This window comes from Dioscorea cayenensis, chromosome 19 (genome assembly GCF_009730915.1).
Source record: "Dioscorea cayenensis subsp. rotundata cultivar TDr96_F1 chromosome 19, TDr96_F1_v2_PseudoChromosome.rev07_lg8_w22 25.fasta, whole genome shotgun sequence".
In the NCBI taxonomy this organism is placed as follows: domain Eukaryota; kingdom Viridiplantae; phylum Streptophyta; class Magnoliopsida; order Dioscoreales; family Dioscoreaceae; genus Dioscorea; species Dioscorea cayenensis.
The window spans coordinates 18,353,166-18,369,573 of NC_052489.1; the positions used below are offsets into that span (position 1 = coordinate 18,353,166).

The window sequence follows — 16,408 nt, forward strand, 5'->3', positions numbered from 1 at the left end:
CCCAATATCCCTGATCTTTAGCCTTGAATAACTGCTTCCAACTGATAAGACAACATCCCAAATGATCAATGTTTGGTCTGAACAAAAAAAAATCTCTTCTAATTTGGTTGATCTCCTTGATAACCCATTGCGGTAATTTAAAGATGGACATCCAGTAGGTTGGGAGTGCCGTAAGAATAAAGTTAACTAGAGTGAGGCGGCCACCCAGTGAGAGAAATTTAGACTTCCAAGTGGAGAAAAGAGATATGACCTTTGAGATTAACCCCTCCCAATCATGATGCATGGGTCTCTTTTCGGATATCAAAACCCAAAATAGGTAGGGGAAGGAGAATTGTCAAATAGTTGAGAGTTAGCGTACAATCAATATTAGGAAATTGATCTACTTTAGTGGAATATAAGTAAGTTTTTGAGAAATTGATTGCTAGTTCAAATATAGCTTCGAAGAGGTAGAGTATTAGCTTGATAACCGGTAGATCATCCTTGCCCCCATATGTTAACACCAACAAGTCATCCGCATACTGGAGATTACACATGTTACCAAAGTCTATAATTGGTACACCAAAGAGAATATCAGAGTTCAACATGTGGGAAAATATAGAACTCGGGACATTATTGACAAGCACCAAGAGAAGCGGGCTTAGAGGTTCCCCCTACATGGTGGTATTGAACAAAGCCACATTGGGATCCATTAACCAAAATGGTCGCTTTAAAAGAGTAGAGGATTGAGTTAATCCATCCGACCCAACGTGTACTGATTTCATGGACCACTAACATCTCTAGCAGGAAGTCCCAGTTGGCCATGTCAAAAGCCTTAGAAAAATCCACTTTAACCACATGGCCACGAATCCTACGTTTTTGAAGGATGACGGTCAATTCCTCAGCAGTAACAATGTTGTCTAGGATTCAATGCCCCTTAATAAATATAGATTGAGCTTTGTCAACTATGGAATCAATAACTTGATTGAGACTCATAGCCAGAAGCTTAGAAATAATTTTCAAAGAAAAGTTAATTAGGCTAATGGAACGAAAGTCAGCAGGGTTGTCAGGAGACTCCACCTTAGGAATTAGAGCTATGCTGGTCCGATTAATTCATTCCATGTTAGCTTTACTGAAATAGAAATCATCACACAATTTAACAAGGTCAGTGCTGACTATATCCTAGTATTTTTTGAAGAAAGATATTGAAAATCCATCAGGTCTATGAGCCTTATCCACCCCTAAATTGAAAGTGGGGTTTTGAATCTCTTCCACAGAAAAAAGGAGTTTCTAGGAAGGCTAAATCCATCTACTCTTTATGATTGAGCTATCTAGATCACGAAAGCTAGAAGCTAGAATACCTCTTAGTCCCAAATTGGGAATGGAAAAGAAAGGTGAAGGCTTTCCCAATTTCCTTGTTGTTAGTAACTTTAGTGCTCTCTAGGGAGAGGCTAGGAATGAAGTTTCTACTTTTGTGGCCATTGGCCATGACATGGAAAACTTTGGTATTCTCATCTTTTTCCTAGAGCCATCTCAACCTAGATCTTTACTTTTACTATAATTCTTCTTGTTGCAATAACTCTCCCAGTTGCTAGTGAAGGGGAAGTTCTTGTCTATTTTCTTTGAGTGAGAGTCTTCTTACTTCCTGAGCAATGTCTAGGTTCTCAAGCTCATAGTGTAAAGTCAATTTCCTAAGTTTGATAGACCCAAAACAGGATTTGACCTAGTGTTACAATATATTTCTCAACCATGCAATTCTTTTGGTGAGAATGAAAGCTCCACATCCTACAAGGGAGAGATCATTCCACCAACTCTGAATAAGTTCAGTGAAACATTTTACTGAACACCAAGATACATCGAAGTGGAAAAGCCTGGGGTTGGAGGAATTGTGACTGGATTCTAATCCAATGGGAACATGATCAGAGCCTAATCTAGGGAGACATGATTGGAAAACTTTAGGGAATTGCAGGTTCCACAATGAATTGACTAGAAACGGTCTAATTGAATCCAAGTGGGGTAGACTTTCCCATTTGTCCAAGTGAAACATCCACCAAAGATGGGAGGTTCCAACAAGCTAAGGTCTCTGATTAGGTTATTGGCACTATAAATGTCATGTAGATTGGGAAGACCACTATTTTTGCCTTGCAATAAAGTCATCACAGATAATCCACAGGACAGAAATTGAGACAAGGCTACCCTTAATCTCATCCCAGAAACTTTGCTTTATGTTGCACAAGTTAGGGCTGTAAACAGAAGTACAAAGGTAAAATAAATTATCTTGTAAGCTAAGAAATTTCACTATTAAATAAAAGGTGTTCGAGTGAAAAACTTTCCCTTTGAACAATGAACCATTCCAGCCAATGATTATTCCTCTTGCAGAATCGTGGGAGGGCAAGAAAGCACATTGGTCTAGACAAGCTCCACCAATCTCTCTCCAGGTTGACTGGGGAAGATTAGATAATTTAGATTTCTAGAGGCAGCAAATCACTGCATAATGAATTTGCAAAAAGTCCTTAACTAAAAAATTCTTAGAAAGTTGTCCAAGACCCTTAACATTCCAAGAAATAATGTTCATGAGGAAACTAAGAAAGATCTGGGTGGACCTAAATCAAGGTCTACACCATTCCCTCCCTAGGAGAAGTTGCCGCAGCACGTATGTTTTCTAATTGACAAATAAGATTAAAGTATTCAATTTTATGAGAAGAAATGCCAGATAACATAATACCACATGTTTCACAAAATTTATCAAGTTGAATATTCTTCCAATCGGAGATAAAAAAGGGGTAGAGAAGCGGTACCTTCATTGGAGTCAGCACATAAGTTTTTCTTCTTAGTAGGCCTAAGCGATTGTGGTAGATACCCTGCTTCCTCATTCTATCTTAAGGAGGGTTTTTTTGATCGTTAACTGTGCATTGTGTCGGGAGATTGTCCCTGAGTGGTCAATGCAGCCTTCAAATGGAAATATGGCATTAATTTCCTTAAATTCTTCTCAAACTCTAATTCAGATTCCTTTGAAGCAGATTCTACTATAGCTTGAGCATCTTGGTGGTCTAGAGGATGATGCTATCATTGGGGATCTCCTTGGAATTTTGTTCCTCCCTCAAAGATGTCTATAGGGGTTGTCTCTGGGGGCAGGATCACCCTCCAGGTCGTCCAATGGGTCCTCACTCAAGTCATTGAAACAAGGGTTTAACTCTTTGAATTTGTTGGTGTGTTTTGTTAGCACCAACAACCAAACACTAGAATATAATGCCATTCAAACCTTGGAGGTAGGCTCAAGACTAGAGGGGATTTAGAAACATTGTAAAATTCATATTTAAGCTTAGAAGAATCAACATTAAAAGATAGAAGTACAATAGAATTGCGAGAAACAAAAGCAACAAGGTCAAGCCCAATACAAGGCCCAAGAACCATAGGCTTATAAGGCATAACATCACAAGGAAGAATCAAAGGAGGCTCGGATTGGGGCCACTCATGCTGAGAAGAAAGAAGTTGAACTGATGAAGAAATGGGCTTGATCGGCTCCTGGGTCTCATTAGCTTTGGGCTCAATTGCTGGCTTTGCACCAGCTTGAGCTTGGTCAACTGCGTTTACACTTGATCCGACTTGGTCAACAGAAAATCGAGAGCTTTTGAACATGATAAAAAAGAGTCATCCAACAAGATAATGGTATCACTACTCTTTCTACATTAGGAATAGACACATGTAGAAGCTACCCAAGTTTGCATGGTTTTAGAATTATGTGAGAAGAGAGTTGATGTGGTACGAGAATCCAATGAATATTTGACACCTTTATACTAGAAGAATGCACAAATAAACCAAAGAATATCCATAAAAAGATTCACGCATTAAAACATAAATTCTTTGACATTCCATAAAAATATGTGTAAACATAAAATAGGAGAATAAAATCATAAACCTCATAAAAGACTCACTTTTCCTCAAGTGAGATTCTTAACAATTTAAAATCCACAGATTTGGATAAAACGAGTTTTAATAACCCTCATATGTCAAACTTGTTATCAAAACGATGATCCAAAAGATATACAAAAGATTTCCTTTCAAAAGCTCATTTGCATGAAAACATAATTTTCTCAAATACGAAGATTTTATCTCGAAGAAATAAGCGATGGCCTAAGAACACTCTTCAACTTAGCCGCCTCACGAATAGGTTGAAAGCCTTCAAAGTTTTCATAACCTTGACGTTAGCCCAATGAGAACCTGTGTGGTGACTCCGGATTACCAATGTGTACCAAATCAGGGATCTACACACCACCTGAACTGGTTTGTAACTCTGGTCTTCATGCAACCTCAACAGGCTGGCCGTGAAGACCGCCTACTGCAGCAGGCCAAGGCTCCGCCCGGTCACTATCAAAATCTTTGGAGGCTCAATAATATAAATATGCATATCATACATGATGTCCAAATCCATGACAGTATCCCTACCGGGGATAAAAACTGATTCCACAAGTGTCGATGGCAAAAACATATCAACATATGAACATGTTTCAAAAATCACTTTAATCTCAGAATATAAATATAGTCATCAACCTTTGCAATTAAAATTCAGTAGTTTCTTATGTAAACAAACGCCATAGAAAACCTTTCAAATCAAATAAAACATCAATTTAATACAACAAAGCCACTTTGGTAAACGTACTGCAATGCCCACGCTCAGGACAGTCACATAATGCATGCAAGTTTCATAAATCAATTCAATTCCAATAAACCAACATAGTCATAACATTTTCATTCGAACATCAAGAGTTTTCCAATATAAATCAATAGCAAGGAAATTTCATCTGAATCAATCAACATATCGATTTAAATACAATAAAACCACGAGCCAATCTCCAATCAAGTAATGAAAACATTTGAATTATATTATACTAGAAATGTGCATCAACTTAACCCACTCACAAAATAGGAGATTTAACCCTGATGGTGTTACTCCTCTGCTCATTCCTTGCCTCACGATGAGCCCTCACCACCTAACCAATCAACACACACACACACACACACACACACACACACACACACACACACACAAGCAACAAACAAAAATTAAACAAAGGAACACATGAAACCCTAGGTTACCAAGCAATGCAACCCTAACAAGCCTAGCTAGGGTTGGCTCAAAACTAAGTTTCAAGGTTTCCAATGGCTTTCTAAAGGTTTGAGCTTCAATCGAAACCAAAGAAATTCAAACAACTCAAGTTCTCTCAGCAATGAACTACAAGTAAAACATGCATTAAACCATCAAACCAATCACAAGGTGGAGGAAGATGGGACCAAAGAGGGGGAGAAAGAAGACTAGAAAAAAAAGATATCAAAAGAGCTAAAAAAGAGGCCCCAGGCGCGCTGCCGGCCACCCTGCGGGCGCAGGCACGCTGTACGCCAGCTCCGAGCACAAACAACTTGCATAGCTACCCGGATAGCCCCTGCGTGCAAACAACGCGGTCTTCGGCTAGAGCTGAGCCGGCTAGTGCATGCTAGCCCACACGAGTCAAAAACAACTTGAATGCAAACAAATGGATTCGGTCTAAATTAACTACCGAGGTAGAAACAAATAGGTTTGAACAAAAGTTTAAGTCTATGAAGACAAAAAGCTGAAATGCCACAGGTAAGTAGTCGGGGAAGCCACCAAAGGTGGTGAGCATTACATACTCCGTGTGTTGATTAGATACCGACGTTTGAGAAGGAAGCAGTGCCAAGTTTGAACTTTCTTCGATGAGAGTTTCCTTTCCTTTCAAAGCCTATGGTATTTAGTGGTATACCAGGGAGGGTCCGGAGGGACATGGGAGTTAATTTCCTCCACCATGCCCATCAATAACACTTGAAGCTCTTACTGTTCTAAATCACGCTTGAAAATCAGCATGTTGTCACCTTTGTAGTCTGTTATGAGAACTGAGTACATCCTCATGCCAAAGCTAAAATCAATTGATTTGAGAGGTGCAGTAACTAGTGACTTTGTTCAGCTTTGTTTGTGGCTAATAGGGTTAAGGAAATTCGGAGTGAATTGTAGGTTTTAGATGACCAAAGAATTATCTGATTTCATTCATTAAAAGTAAAGAAGGAGAAAGCTAGATGGCAAAATTCCCTTATAGGCTGTGTGTATGTAATGAAACCTAGGCTGGAGAAATTGTTTTTGTATACTATAACTAGATGGATGCAATGTGGATTAGTGTAGGTGTCATAAGTTAATTCAAATCTTTTTATGTTCCAATTTAGAGATGAGAAAGGCTGTGATCGATTGTTTAAGGATGGTCCATTTACTTTTGATAATCATATAATTCTTCTGAGAAATGACATCCTAGAATGTGTATGGATGTATCAATGATTTGCTTAATCCCTGTTTGCGTTGAGCTCTTAGGCTTGCCTTGGAAATTGGGTTATGTTAGGATTTAAGTTGAGCTTGGAAGTATGTGTGGGAAGCCTTTGCATTATGATAAGTGTATATTAGCTAGGTTGAAATTGGGTTATGTTAGGATTTTAGTTGAGCTGAATGCTATAGGGGATTTTTTGAAATACATTATTTACATGATGAAAATGGGAATGTGTTTCACCAATGGAAGTCTATGAATGAAGGCCTAGATTGTGTATACAAATTGTAAGAAGATGGGTCACTTAAAGACAAGATTGTAAAGATAGAAGATTTGAGAAGAAAATTTGGAAGACTAAAGAAGTGAAGCAGCAGGATGTGGGTAAAACTTGTATAAAGAAAGTGGATCCTACTTTAGTTGATGCAAGATGTTGCTAAAGCTACTTTGAGCCCCTCAAAAACTATTAAATTCTGATAATCCAAAATCTTCATGGGGTTTGTTCTATTGTCCTGTCAGTATCTAATCAATCCATTAGAACTAGTCTTTCCAAGTTGATTTTCTACCTCAAACTTGAATGACTTAAATATATCTAGGGTCTGCAATTTCTCATGTAACAAGTAGAGATAACCATGGTCATGAGATTCGTTATCTATGAACGTGTTATAAGATTATATTGGTATGCACAAGTTAGAAGACTTTAGTTCTCTCAACCCTTACTTTCTCTTGTTTGTAGTTTTTCCTTTAATACACCCGATATATACATTGTTATTAGTTTTGTCAAGTGCATCAAGAATTGCATCTTTCGCAAGCCTATTAATTCTCTTATAAAAAACATGACCCAAACATTGTTGTTATGATGAATAGAAATTCTTATTTGGTTCTATTAGTTCCGCCAATGTGGTTTGTGGTTTAAAGAACACTCAAAACACTCAAAGAACATTCACACAAACCAAGCAAGAAGGAGACACACAAGATTGATAACCCAGTTCGGTGTCCACTTGCCTACGTCTGGGGGGCCAAGCCCGGAGATAAACAATCCACTAAAAGATGTGAAAATACATGAGTACAAAACACTTGTCACTCACTTTCTAAACAATAAAAATCACTACCCTCTCTAGATTGTCTAGTGCTCACCCTCTCTCCTCCACGAGTCGCACTTACAATCTACGAGCAAGGTAGCTTATATAGATGCCTCAACGTCCCAAATATAGCACATATCTTTTTTAGAATCTCCGCGGCTACTAATTTAAAAACCTTCCGAAATTAGCTGTTGCAACTCCTGTTATAACATAAGTTGCAACATGGCCCTAACTGTTGACTTGACTGAGTTCTGGTTACGTTGCAGATGACCTCAAGACCCATCAACCTCCCAATCATGCTTAGTCCGAGTTGGTGCAGCCAAATCTCCTGATCCCGACTGCCGGCAACCAGTCTACGTCCTCAGTTCCTCATCACGCAGTCCCCTCGCAAGGGGCGCACCTCCTTGTATGTCTTCACGAAACTTGCCAAACTTGATCTTCAATTCAATCAACTCAATCATGCCAACAATAGGCATGTCTTCAAATCTTGCCCTTAATAGTCTTCAATCATCCTCATTAAGGTTTCTTCAATTAATTTCCACCCATATTTAGTCTTCAATCAAAGCACCTAAATATGGTCTTGATATGATCTTGTCTTCAAATTGAATACATTACCAAAAATAACTCCACCAACATTTTCAAGATATTTTGCCTTGCAAGCCAAGACTCCTTGCCATGTCACCATGCTTGCTACGTCAACTTGACTATGTGTCAAATCATGTCAATTATAGTGCGGTTGCACTAACAGGTTCCTCTAGTTTTAGTATTATGGGATTTACCGCTTATGTTAACCATATTAAGCAAATATAGATTTTCATTTTCACTTAATATATTGGTTCTAACAAACATCAAATTATAATAAATAATACATCTTTTGTTTTCAAATGAGCAAACTAACCTTCTTTGCCAATATTGGAGTAGAAATCAGATTTTGTTTAAAATATTAAACAATAAATGTGTCATTTTAATTCCAAATAAAAACCAGTACAAAGTAACAATCTAAAAGTCCATCTGCCTCTAACTTCTATCTTTCCAACCCTTATAGATAAATCTTTCACCATTACTTGGCGTTCGACAGTTCAAGCAATCCTTTATTGACACACTTATATGAGTGGTTATAGTTGAATTAAACCACTAAGTGTATATATTAACTAAAACTAAATACACTTCAATACACACAAGAGTGAAAGACATACATTGGGTAGTCTTTCTATACATAAGAAACCTTCTTGCGAAAGAAGCATTTCGATTTCTATGTAGGTAAAACCTATCAAGGATGTTTCCTGTTCTCGTTACTCTTATTCTTATGTAGGTAAGCAAATCATTTTGATTCATGTTCTCATCAACACCTTAACTATTCACAAACAAAAAATTTTTCCTTGTTATAATAATCAAATTTTATAGCAAGATCTAATTAAGCATAAAGCCTTCTTTTGGGCCGACTAAATGCTAACATCAGACACCTTATATATGGTTATCAAAACTCATTATCATATATGCAGACAATAACCTTTCTTTGAGCTGATATATTGCCACATGAGAGTAAGCATACATCAACACTTTAGTTTTCACAAATGAAAAGTGCCCACAACAAAAGTTAATTTGGTGAATATATTGCTTTTACAAATTGTATAAACAACAAGCAACTTCAAGTTGTTATTTTCCATATGAATATTAGAATGACAACATTATAATAATAGATTACAACTACAACATGAAAACACTAAAATCATAAACAATAACTATATCCATGATAATTTATAAAATAAATTATCAACAAATTAAGCTAATATCCGAATTTCAAATAACTATATTTTCTTAATTTTAAATAAGTCAAAAATTAATTAAGTTAAATCATAAATTGTTCTCTACTTCCTCGGTTCTGGTAATTATAAAAAATTAATTTAATAAATATAAATGTAAACATCGAATTGAAATCCATGAGCATGATTTCCGCAAGATTTCAAAAGTATCCAAACAATATATATTGATTAATATATACACACATCACATTAGCATGATAAATCCATGCCAAAAGCATGTGAAACAGATTTTATATAAATATATATTAATTAATGAATATCATAGTTCAAAAGCAACGGCGTGGACCACCACCGGCCCTAAGTTTCTTTTAATATTATAATTACAACTTCAAGATCTCTGGATTAATTATATAACCAGGGAATTTATCAATCAAGGCTATAAATCTGACTAATGTATTATCAAAACTCAAGCGCATAAGTTTTAGCATAACCAATAAAAAATTAACCAAAAATAGATTTCAAATAATTCCAAAACAAGATCACTTAGACACCACTTGATGGAATTTAATGGGAATAATGCCTATAAAAGTATGGATCTTCTTTGTTAAAAATTGTTTGGGAATAAAAAAAAGATTACCGAAGCATACAAGTATTTGAATGCAGATAATAGATTCTTGTCGTTATTTTTATAGATCACGTACAAAAAAAGATATAAGAACCTTAATTTAAGAAACCATAATTCTAAATGTGAATTTTCATAGTGCGTTAATCAGGTAGGGACCATACCTTATTATAAGAAAACTTAGTTATATGGCTAATTATAAGTTTGCCCATCATAAATTTAATGATTTTGCCCCAAAAATTCTACACATTAATATTAATTTAAACCCACACTTCTAATTTAAATAATTAATGATGACCTAACTCAAAATTTTAGAGTACTACAATTAGATCATTTAAATCAAATATGACAATACATATACAATTATTAATACAATTTGTGTACGTCCACAAGATCTAATGCATATATTTTATTGAATCTCTACATAATATATGGTTCATATCGCAACAATTAGCTCTGCATGAAATTAAAGGACTTTCATATGTTAGAGAAACTAAATTATTTTTCCTCAAAAACTAATGTTAATATTATTAATTTTATCAATTTCATAAACGGCTATCTTCTTTTTTTTATAAATAATATAAAGGTAATGCTATAATTTAATATGAATTTTATTTTTAAATATATTCTCCCCTCCCATATTCTTTTATCAAATATAAATATTTAATATTATTAATTTTATCAATTTCATAAACGGCTATCTTGATTAATATAAAGGTAATGCTATAATTTAATATGAATTTTATTTTGAAATATATATTCTCCCCTCCCATTTTCTTTTATCAAATATAAATATTTTTCCCTCTTGAACTAATGGATGACAAATAGTGCTTATATATCATGGTTATCCATGACTTTTAACTAATATCAGCATTATAAAATCTAATGAAGCCAATATTCAAATGATCTATTATTAATTATTTCAGTGATTCAACTGTTTGAAAAATTCTAATTACATTTTATGGCTTTTCATTAATAACTAAGCCATGTATGAATGAAATAAATATCCATAGGATATAAAGCATATTGGAAATCGATATATTAAAATATGTTACCTTACATCGATGACGAAATTTAAATACTTGCCATTGGAGATCTGACCTTTGTTCTTGCAATAATAAAAGAAAAAAATGCTAAAGTTCATTGAATCCTCTCTCTCCAATTTTCACATATACTACTACAAATACATCATAAGTATATATTAATATGCCACATTTTAAGTGAGTCCAAACCCAATGAACTAATTATTTGAAAAAAATTTGAAAAGTAAAATCAATGAATGGCTAAAAATCTATTTCATGGATGACCCAACATATTACATACATATAACATGAATGTCAATTATTTTTTAATTTATGTTTGAACACAAAACAATTCAAGATTCTTCCACTTGAACTATCATAATTACACTATAAATGCTTTCTCAACACCAATCATATATATATATATATATATAGCCAAATACATTGATCAGATCAAAAGGCCATACAAGCAGTGGACAAATTCATATACATGATATATAATTAAACTTGAGGCTTAGGAGACTGAATTCACACCAAGGAGTAGATGGCCTATCTAATCATTTATTTAATTTCTCATGTAATTAATGCCATGGAGTATAAACAAACATTTATCCAAATTTTAATTATTTTACATGGGTTTTAAAGATATTTATTTAATTGGATTATCCAAAATACACATTAAAAAAATTAATGTTTTTTAAGTAAACTCTTTTTCATTCAGTAAATTTCTATTTGAACATTCAACCATTTTATTTTATTTTATTTTTTTTTGAAAAAAATAATTTGGTAGGACTATCATGCTTAGTACCTTGTTCTCGTCTAGCACAAGGCACAAACCAGTATTTTAGAGAACAGAAGGGTTGGGTAACTTATGAATTATTTACAATTAAGCATTTTTTTATATTTTTTTTAGTTAAAATGGAAAATTTTCAAAACTTATGTACATGCACTTATTTTAGAAAGTAAACTTAAAAAAATATTTTTTTATTCAAAGAAAAAGTCATAAACCATTTTTATAAATTATTTCTTGGATAACTCCGGATTTCAATGATTTAAACCAAAATGGTTTATTAAATATATTAAAATATTTCTTTTTTATTTAAGTCACGGAAGCTAAGTGAAGATGATTATACTAAGCAGTGGTGAAGATTTATTAAAAAAAAAATCCGTCCAACACGAGAGGGCAATGAAGAAATTAAGTTAGAAATTTACATAAACGGATGAATATTATAATAAAGATTTAAAAAATTTAAAAACAAAAGTGTGAGTTTTGCATTGAATATATTGCAAAATTTTAAAAACAAGTAAAAGCGCCTATATTGCATGATGTTTTTGATGGTAGAATAAGCACCTGATTAAAAATAATAATAAAAAAAATAAAATAATAGTAAAAAAAAAAACAACTACAAAATATTGATTTTTCAATATCAATTATGGATGTCTGATCAAGCAACTACTTCGGACTTTCAAAGACCGTACTTCCAGTCCTCAAATTCACAATTCTTCTGATTTCCATTACTCAATTGACTGATGTTGAAAGAGAAAGCAACAAGTGGTAGTTTCTTTTATTTTTCAATGAAAATGAAAGCGTATGCATGATAGTATCAATTTCCTTTTTTTTTTTTTTTAACTTTTATTTTGCCACGTTAGTATTAGATTTTAATTGATGTGAAACTATAATGAATGATTTTTGTATAATAATAAATGAGTAGTAGTTCTAGAAGTGGAGTTATCGAGTTTTGGAAGATGAAGTGAAACAGCAAGTAAAAAGCGGAGAAACAGGCAACCAATTCTTTTCCAATAGATTGGAAACCAGCTGTCCTCATATGCTTCCAGCTCTACTCCTTTGCCATTGCTCACTAAATTAGCTCAGGTTGTTGATATATATTTATATATACATATATTTTTGAATTTTTCTTGTTCTTTTTTGTTTAGATTGATAATGTATAAATTTTCCAAGTGTTAAATGCAGGGAATGATTAAGTTGCTATTAACTTGCATACTATTTGCAAGGCATTGTTGATGCATTTGCACCCTCAATTCTTGGGGTACATATATATATATATAATAATAATAATAATAATAATAATAATAATAATAATAATAATAATAATAATAGTGTTCTTAATCCTTGTCTCTCTTCTTACTCCTCTCGGATCGTCCTTTCCTATCAGCCTCCTCCAAACCTAATCTCAGGTATTCTTCTTTTTCTTTCCCCACTTGTTTTGCTTTTTGTTTTGTTTTGTTTTGTTTTTTTGTTAATGGTGAGAATGGCAATATATATATATGGGAATATTTTTCTGCTTTTAGCCTGAAGCCATTGCCTTGTGTTCTTGATATTGGCTTGAGCTTAGGTTGGATGAGACTGCATGTGTATGTTTGTGGGGTTTAGTACTTAAATTTTTCCATGAGTTTACACTTGTGATTACTGATTAGGGTTTTGCTCTTGTATAGTTGTATCTATGCATGCCGGTGCCCTGCTTCCTTCTAGGTCGCGTGTGCACGCCACCTACGTACGCCGGTGAGTGACCAGCGTCAGCACATGCCACGATGTCATATATAAGTACCGGTGATGTGATTTGTACTAGGCCATGGTGGTTGTATTGAAAACTTTTTCATAGATATAAGTAACCTCTAGAATTAAAAAAATTAAAAAAACGGTTGAAAAGCAACACCAATCTTATGTTTTTTAAATGTTTTTTAAATGTGATAATATTGTACTTTAGAAGTTAGAAGAAATATGGTTGTGCATGAATGACTAGTGGGCTTAGTCAAAGATCATGTCATTTTTACTCGACCAGTTTCAATCCTGCCATACCTAATAGTTTTTAAATTCCATTTTTTTTTAAATTTTAAAAGATTAGAGGAATATCAAAATTTTAATAAAAATTTATAAAAAACCTGAAAAAAATGTTATTAAATTAATAAAAAAAATTAATAGTTAAAAAGGGTCATGTACTTGCCATACCACATCATTAATATGGGTTGATTCTACTATATTTATAAAAAAGGAAACTCATGGGATGCAATTCCTCCTCTTAGTTATATACCTCACATGTCCATCACCTGTGATGGTAGTAGTTTAAATTATGGTTTTTGTTTTTTGGGTATATTTTTCATTTGAGATAATTGCTTTGTTGGATGGTTTTTTATTTTATGTTTTGCCTCCTTCATTCGAGAGTCTTGCTTCCGTCACTGTATATATATATTGCTGATTTTAGGTTATCAAAGGTTGAATGGTATGCTATGACATCTAGCTATTCTAATTGAGATGGCCTTCTTAATTTGTTTCCCATGCCTTCATTTTATTTTTGTTTGGGAGATTAATGAATTATTGATGTTGGTTATTTTTTTTCCCTCTTGAGGATTGATCTTGTTAAATTTTTTTTTAAACACTCAAACTCCTCTGTACATTTATATAACATGCATATGTCACTAGATATGTCAGGATCACAAGAGAGGATGTGCACATTTCAATGGAGAGTTGCTCTCAATAAGACACAGCCATACTCACTGATGGTGCTCCTACAACTTGGATTTGCAGGGTTGCATTTATTGTCTGTATTTACCCTTAAGCATGGCATGAACCATTATGTGCTCATAGTCTATCGTAATATTATTGCTACATTAGTTATGCTTCCTTTAGCTCTATGGTTTGAAAGGTATATATCATCACTATTTTCTTTTCCTCTTTTTATTTTTATTTTCATTTTTGCTATTCTTGAGTCTTTTAATTTTTATTCACTCTCAGAAATATGAGGCCAAAGATGACAAAAGGCATCTTCTTGAAGATATTCCTGCTAGCACTACTGTAATAATATTTGTTTCTTGTTTGTGTTGTTGACAAAAACTTTGATGCTAATCAAAATAATAATCCTCAATACATTTCACGTATGTAGTAGCGTGTTAGATCAGAACTTCTACTACCTTGGTGCTAAAGACACATCGGCCAACTTTGTTGCAAGTTTTAATTTAGTTCCCGTCCTAACCTTCATCATTAATATTCTATTAAGGTATGACATCAAACCAAATTGAATGTTACCATGAATGAGATGTTTTACATGAATTAATTAATTCCTAAGTGATTTGCTGTGGTGTACAGGAACGAGAAGATTAAAATAAAAAATGTGAGAAGCTGGCTAAAAATCATTGGTGTCGTAGTTATTACTGGTGGATCTCTTGTGATGATATTATACAAGGGTAAAACGCTAGGGTCATTAGGAACGAGAGCATCTACTAATATAGAAAGGCATCAGTTATTTGGAACATTCATGCTGCTTCTTAGTTGTTTGTGTGGAGCTTCTTTCTCTACATTACAAGTAAAAATTGTTAAAATTTATTTAGTGTTTTAATATATTAGGAGAATCTATATTTGGTTTAAAGCCCATTTTAATTTATCCAGGATCATGTATTGAAATCTTATTCAACCGAGCTTTCATTATCTACTTTTATATGCTTATTCTCGGTGATCATAAGTGGAGTCACAACCTCAATAGTTAAACCAAACCCTAGTGCTTGGAAGATAGGATGGAACTTGAGACTTGTCTCCATAATTTACTCGGTAAGACAAATTATTAGCAAAAATTATGTTGCAAGATATATATATATATCCATCGACTATATATATTCTTCAAATTTTGGATTTAATTTAATATTATGTATTGATAATACATGCACTTGCAGGGAGTAATTTGTTCTGGAATTGCTTACTATTTGCAAGGTGTAGTGATTAAGAAGAAAGGTGCTGTTTTCTCATCTGCATTCAGTCCTTTACGGATGCTTATTGTTGATGTTCTTGATCCCACCGTTCTTGCAGAAGCTATCACACTAGCAAGGTAAGTGCTAAAATATATTTAGTATTTTATTATGATATAAGAGTTTATGTTACTTGCAAATAATCTCTATTATTAATGATATTATTACATAAAACTTATTTTTAAAAATAATCCAGTGATAAGCATAATATGTTAGCAAAACTAAATTACATAAAATAAACAATATTATTTGTATTTTTTTTTCTCAATCAAAATGTTTAACTACTAAAAGATTGACTTAACATGAAACATTGATCTAGTAAAATAAAAGGCTTTAACATATTTTTTATTCTTACAGGATTATCGGTGCAGTTATCATGATAATTGGACTTTTTTTGTTATTATGGGGAAAAATGATAGATGAAAAGTCAAAATTGGAAAGGGAGGAAGGCGTTATTGATTTACCTATAGTTGTGCCTATGAGGACTTCTACGGTCAATCCAATGTAATACTAGTTATTAGATAAATTTAATTTTACAATTGGATATGCTAAATCACAATCCATTATAGAATGGAACGAGGAATGAAAAAGTACTGAAAAGAGTGAAAGAGGAAAAAACATTGTTATACAAAACAAAAATATTACACTAGAGATTATGTGGTAATATTAAATTCATGCTTGTATAAAGTGAATTACTTTTCACTACAAATTTTTTTTAATTATAATACTATTAATATAGAGATAACTTTAATATAACTTATACTTTATAGTATGATAGTATCCATATTGTGGCATTTATAAATGGTGGCAAAAATATGAAACTATATGATGTTTAGTTATAGTACAAAAATATTCTTAATCTTATACC

General features: G+C 33.2%; 1 protein-coding gene across 1 annotated transcript; it reads left to right on the forward strand.

The window, feature by feature from the left end:
• The first annotated feature begins 12,956 nt into the window (after nt 1–12,956).
• On the forward strand, nt 12,957–16,205 carry LOC120250550 (WAT1-related protein At1g44800-like). Its single transcript, XM_039259377.1, has 9 exons — nt 12,957–12,981; nt 13,240–13,306; nt 14,225–14,447; nt 14,537–14,596; nt 14,685–14,798; nt 14,888–15,104; nt 15,188–15,346; nt 15,469–15,620; nt 15,898–16,205. The coding sequence occupies exons 2-9, from the start codon at nt 13,252–13,254 to the stop codon at nt 16,046–16,048; spliced, it is 1,131 nt and encodes a 376-aa protein (XP_039115311.1). The 5' UTR covers nt 12,957–12,981; nt 13,240–13,251; the 3' UTR covers nt 16,049–16,205.
• The last annotated feature ends 203 nt before the right edge of the window (nt 16,206–16,408 follow it).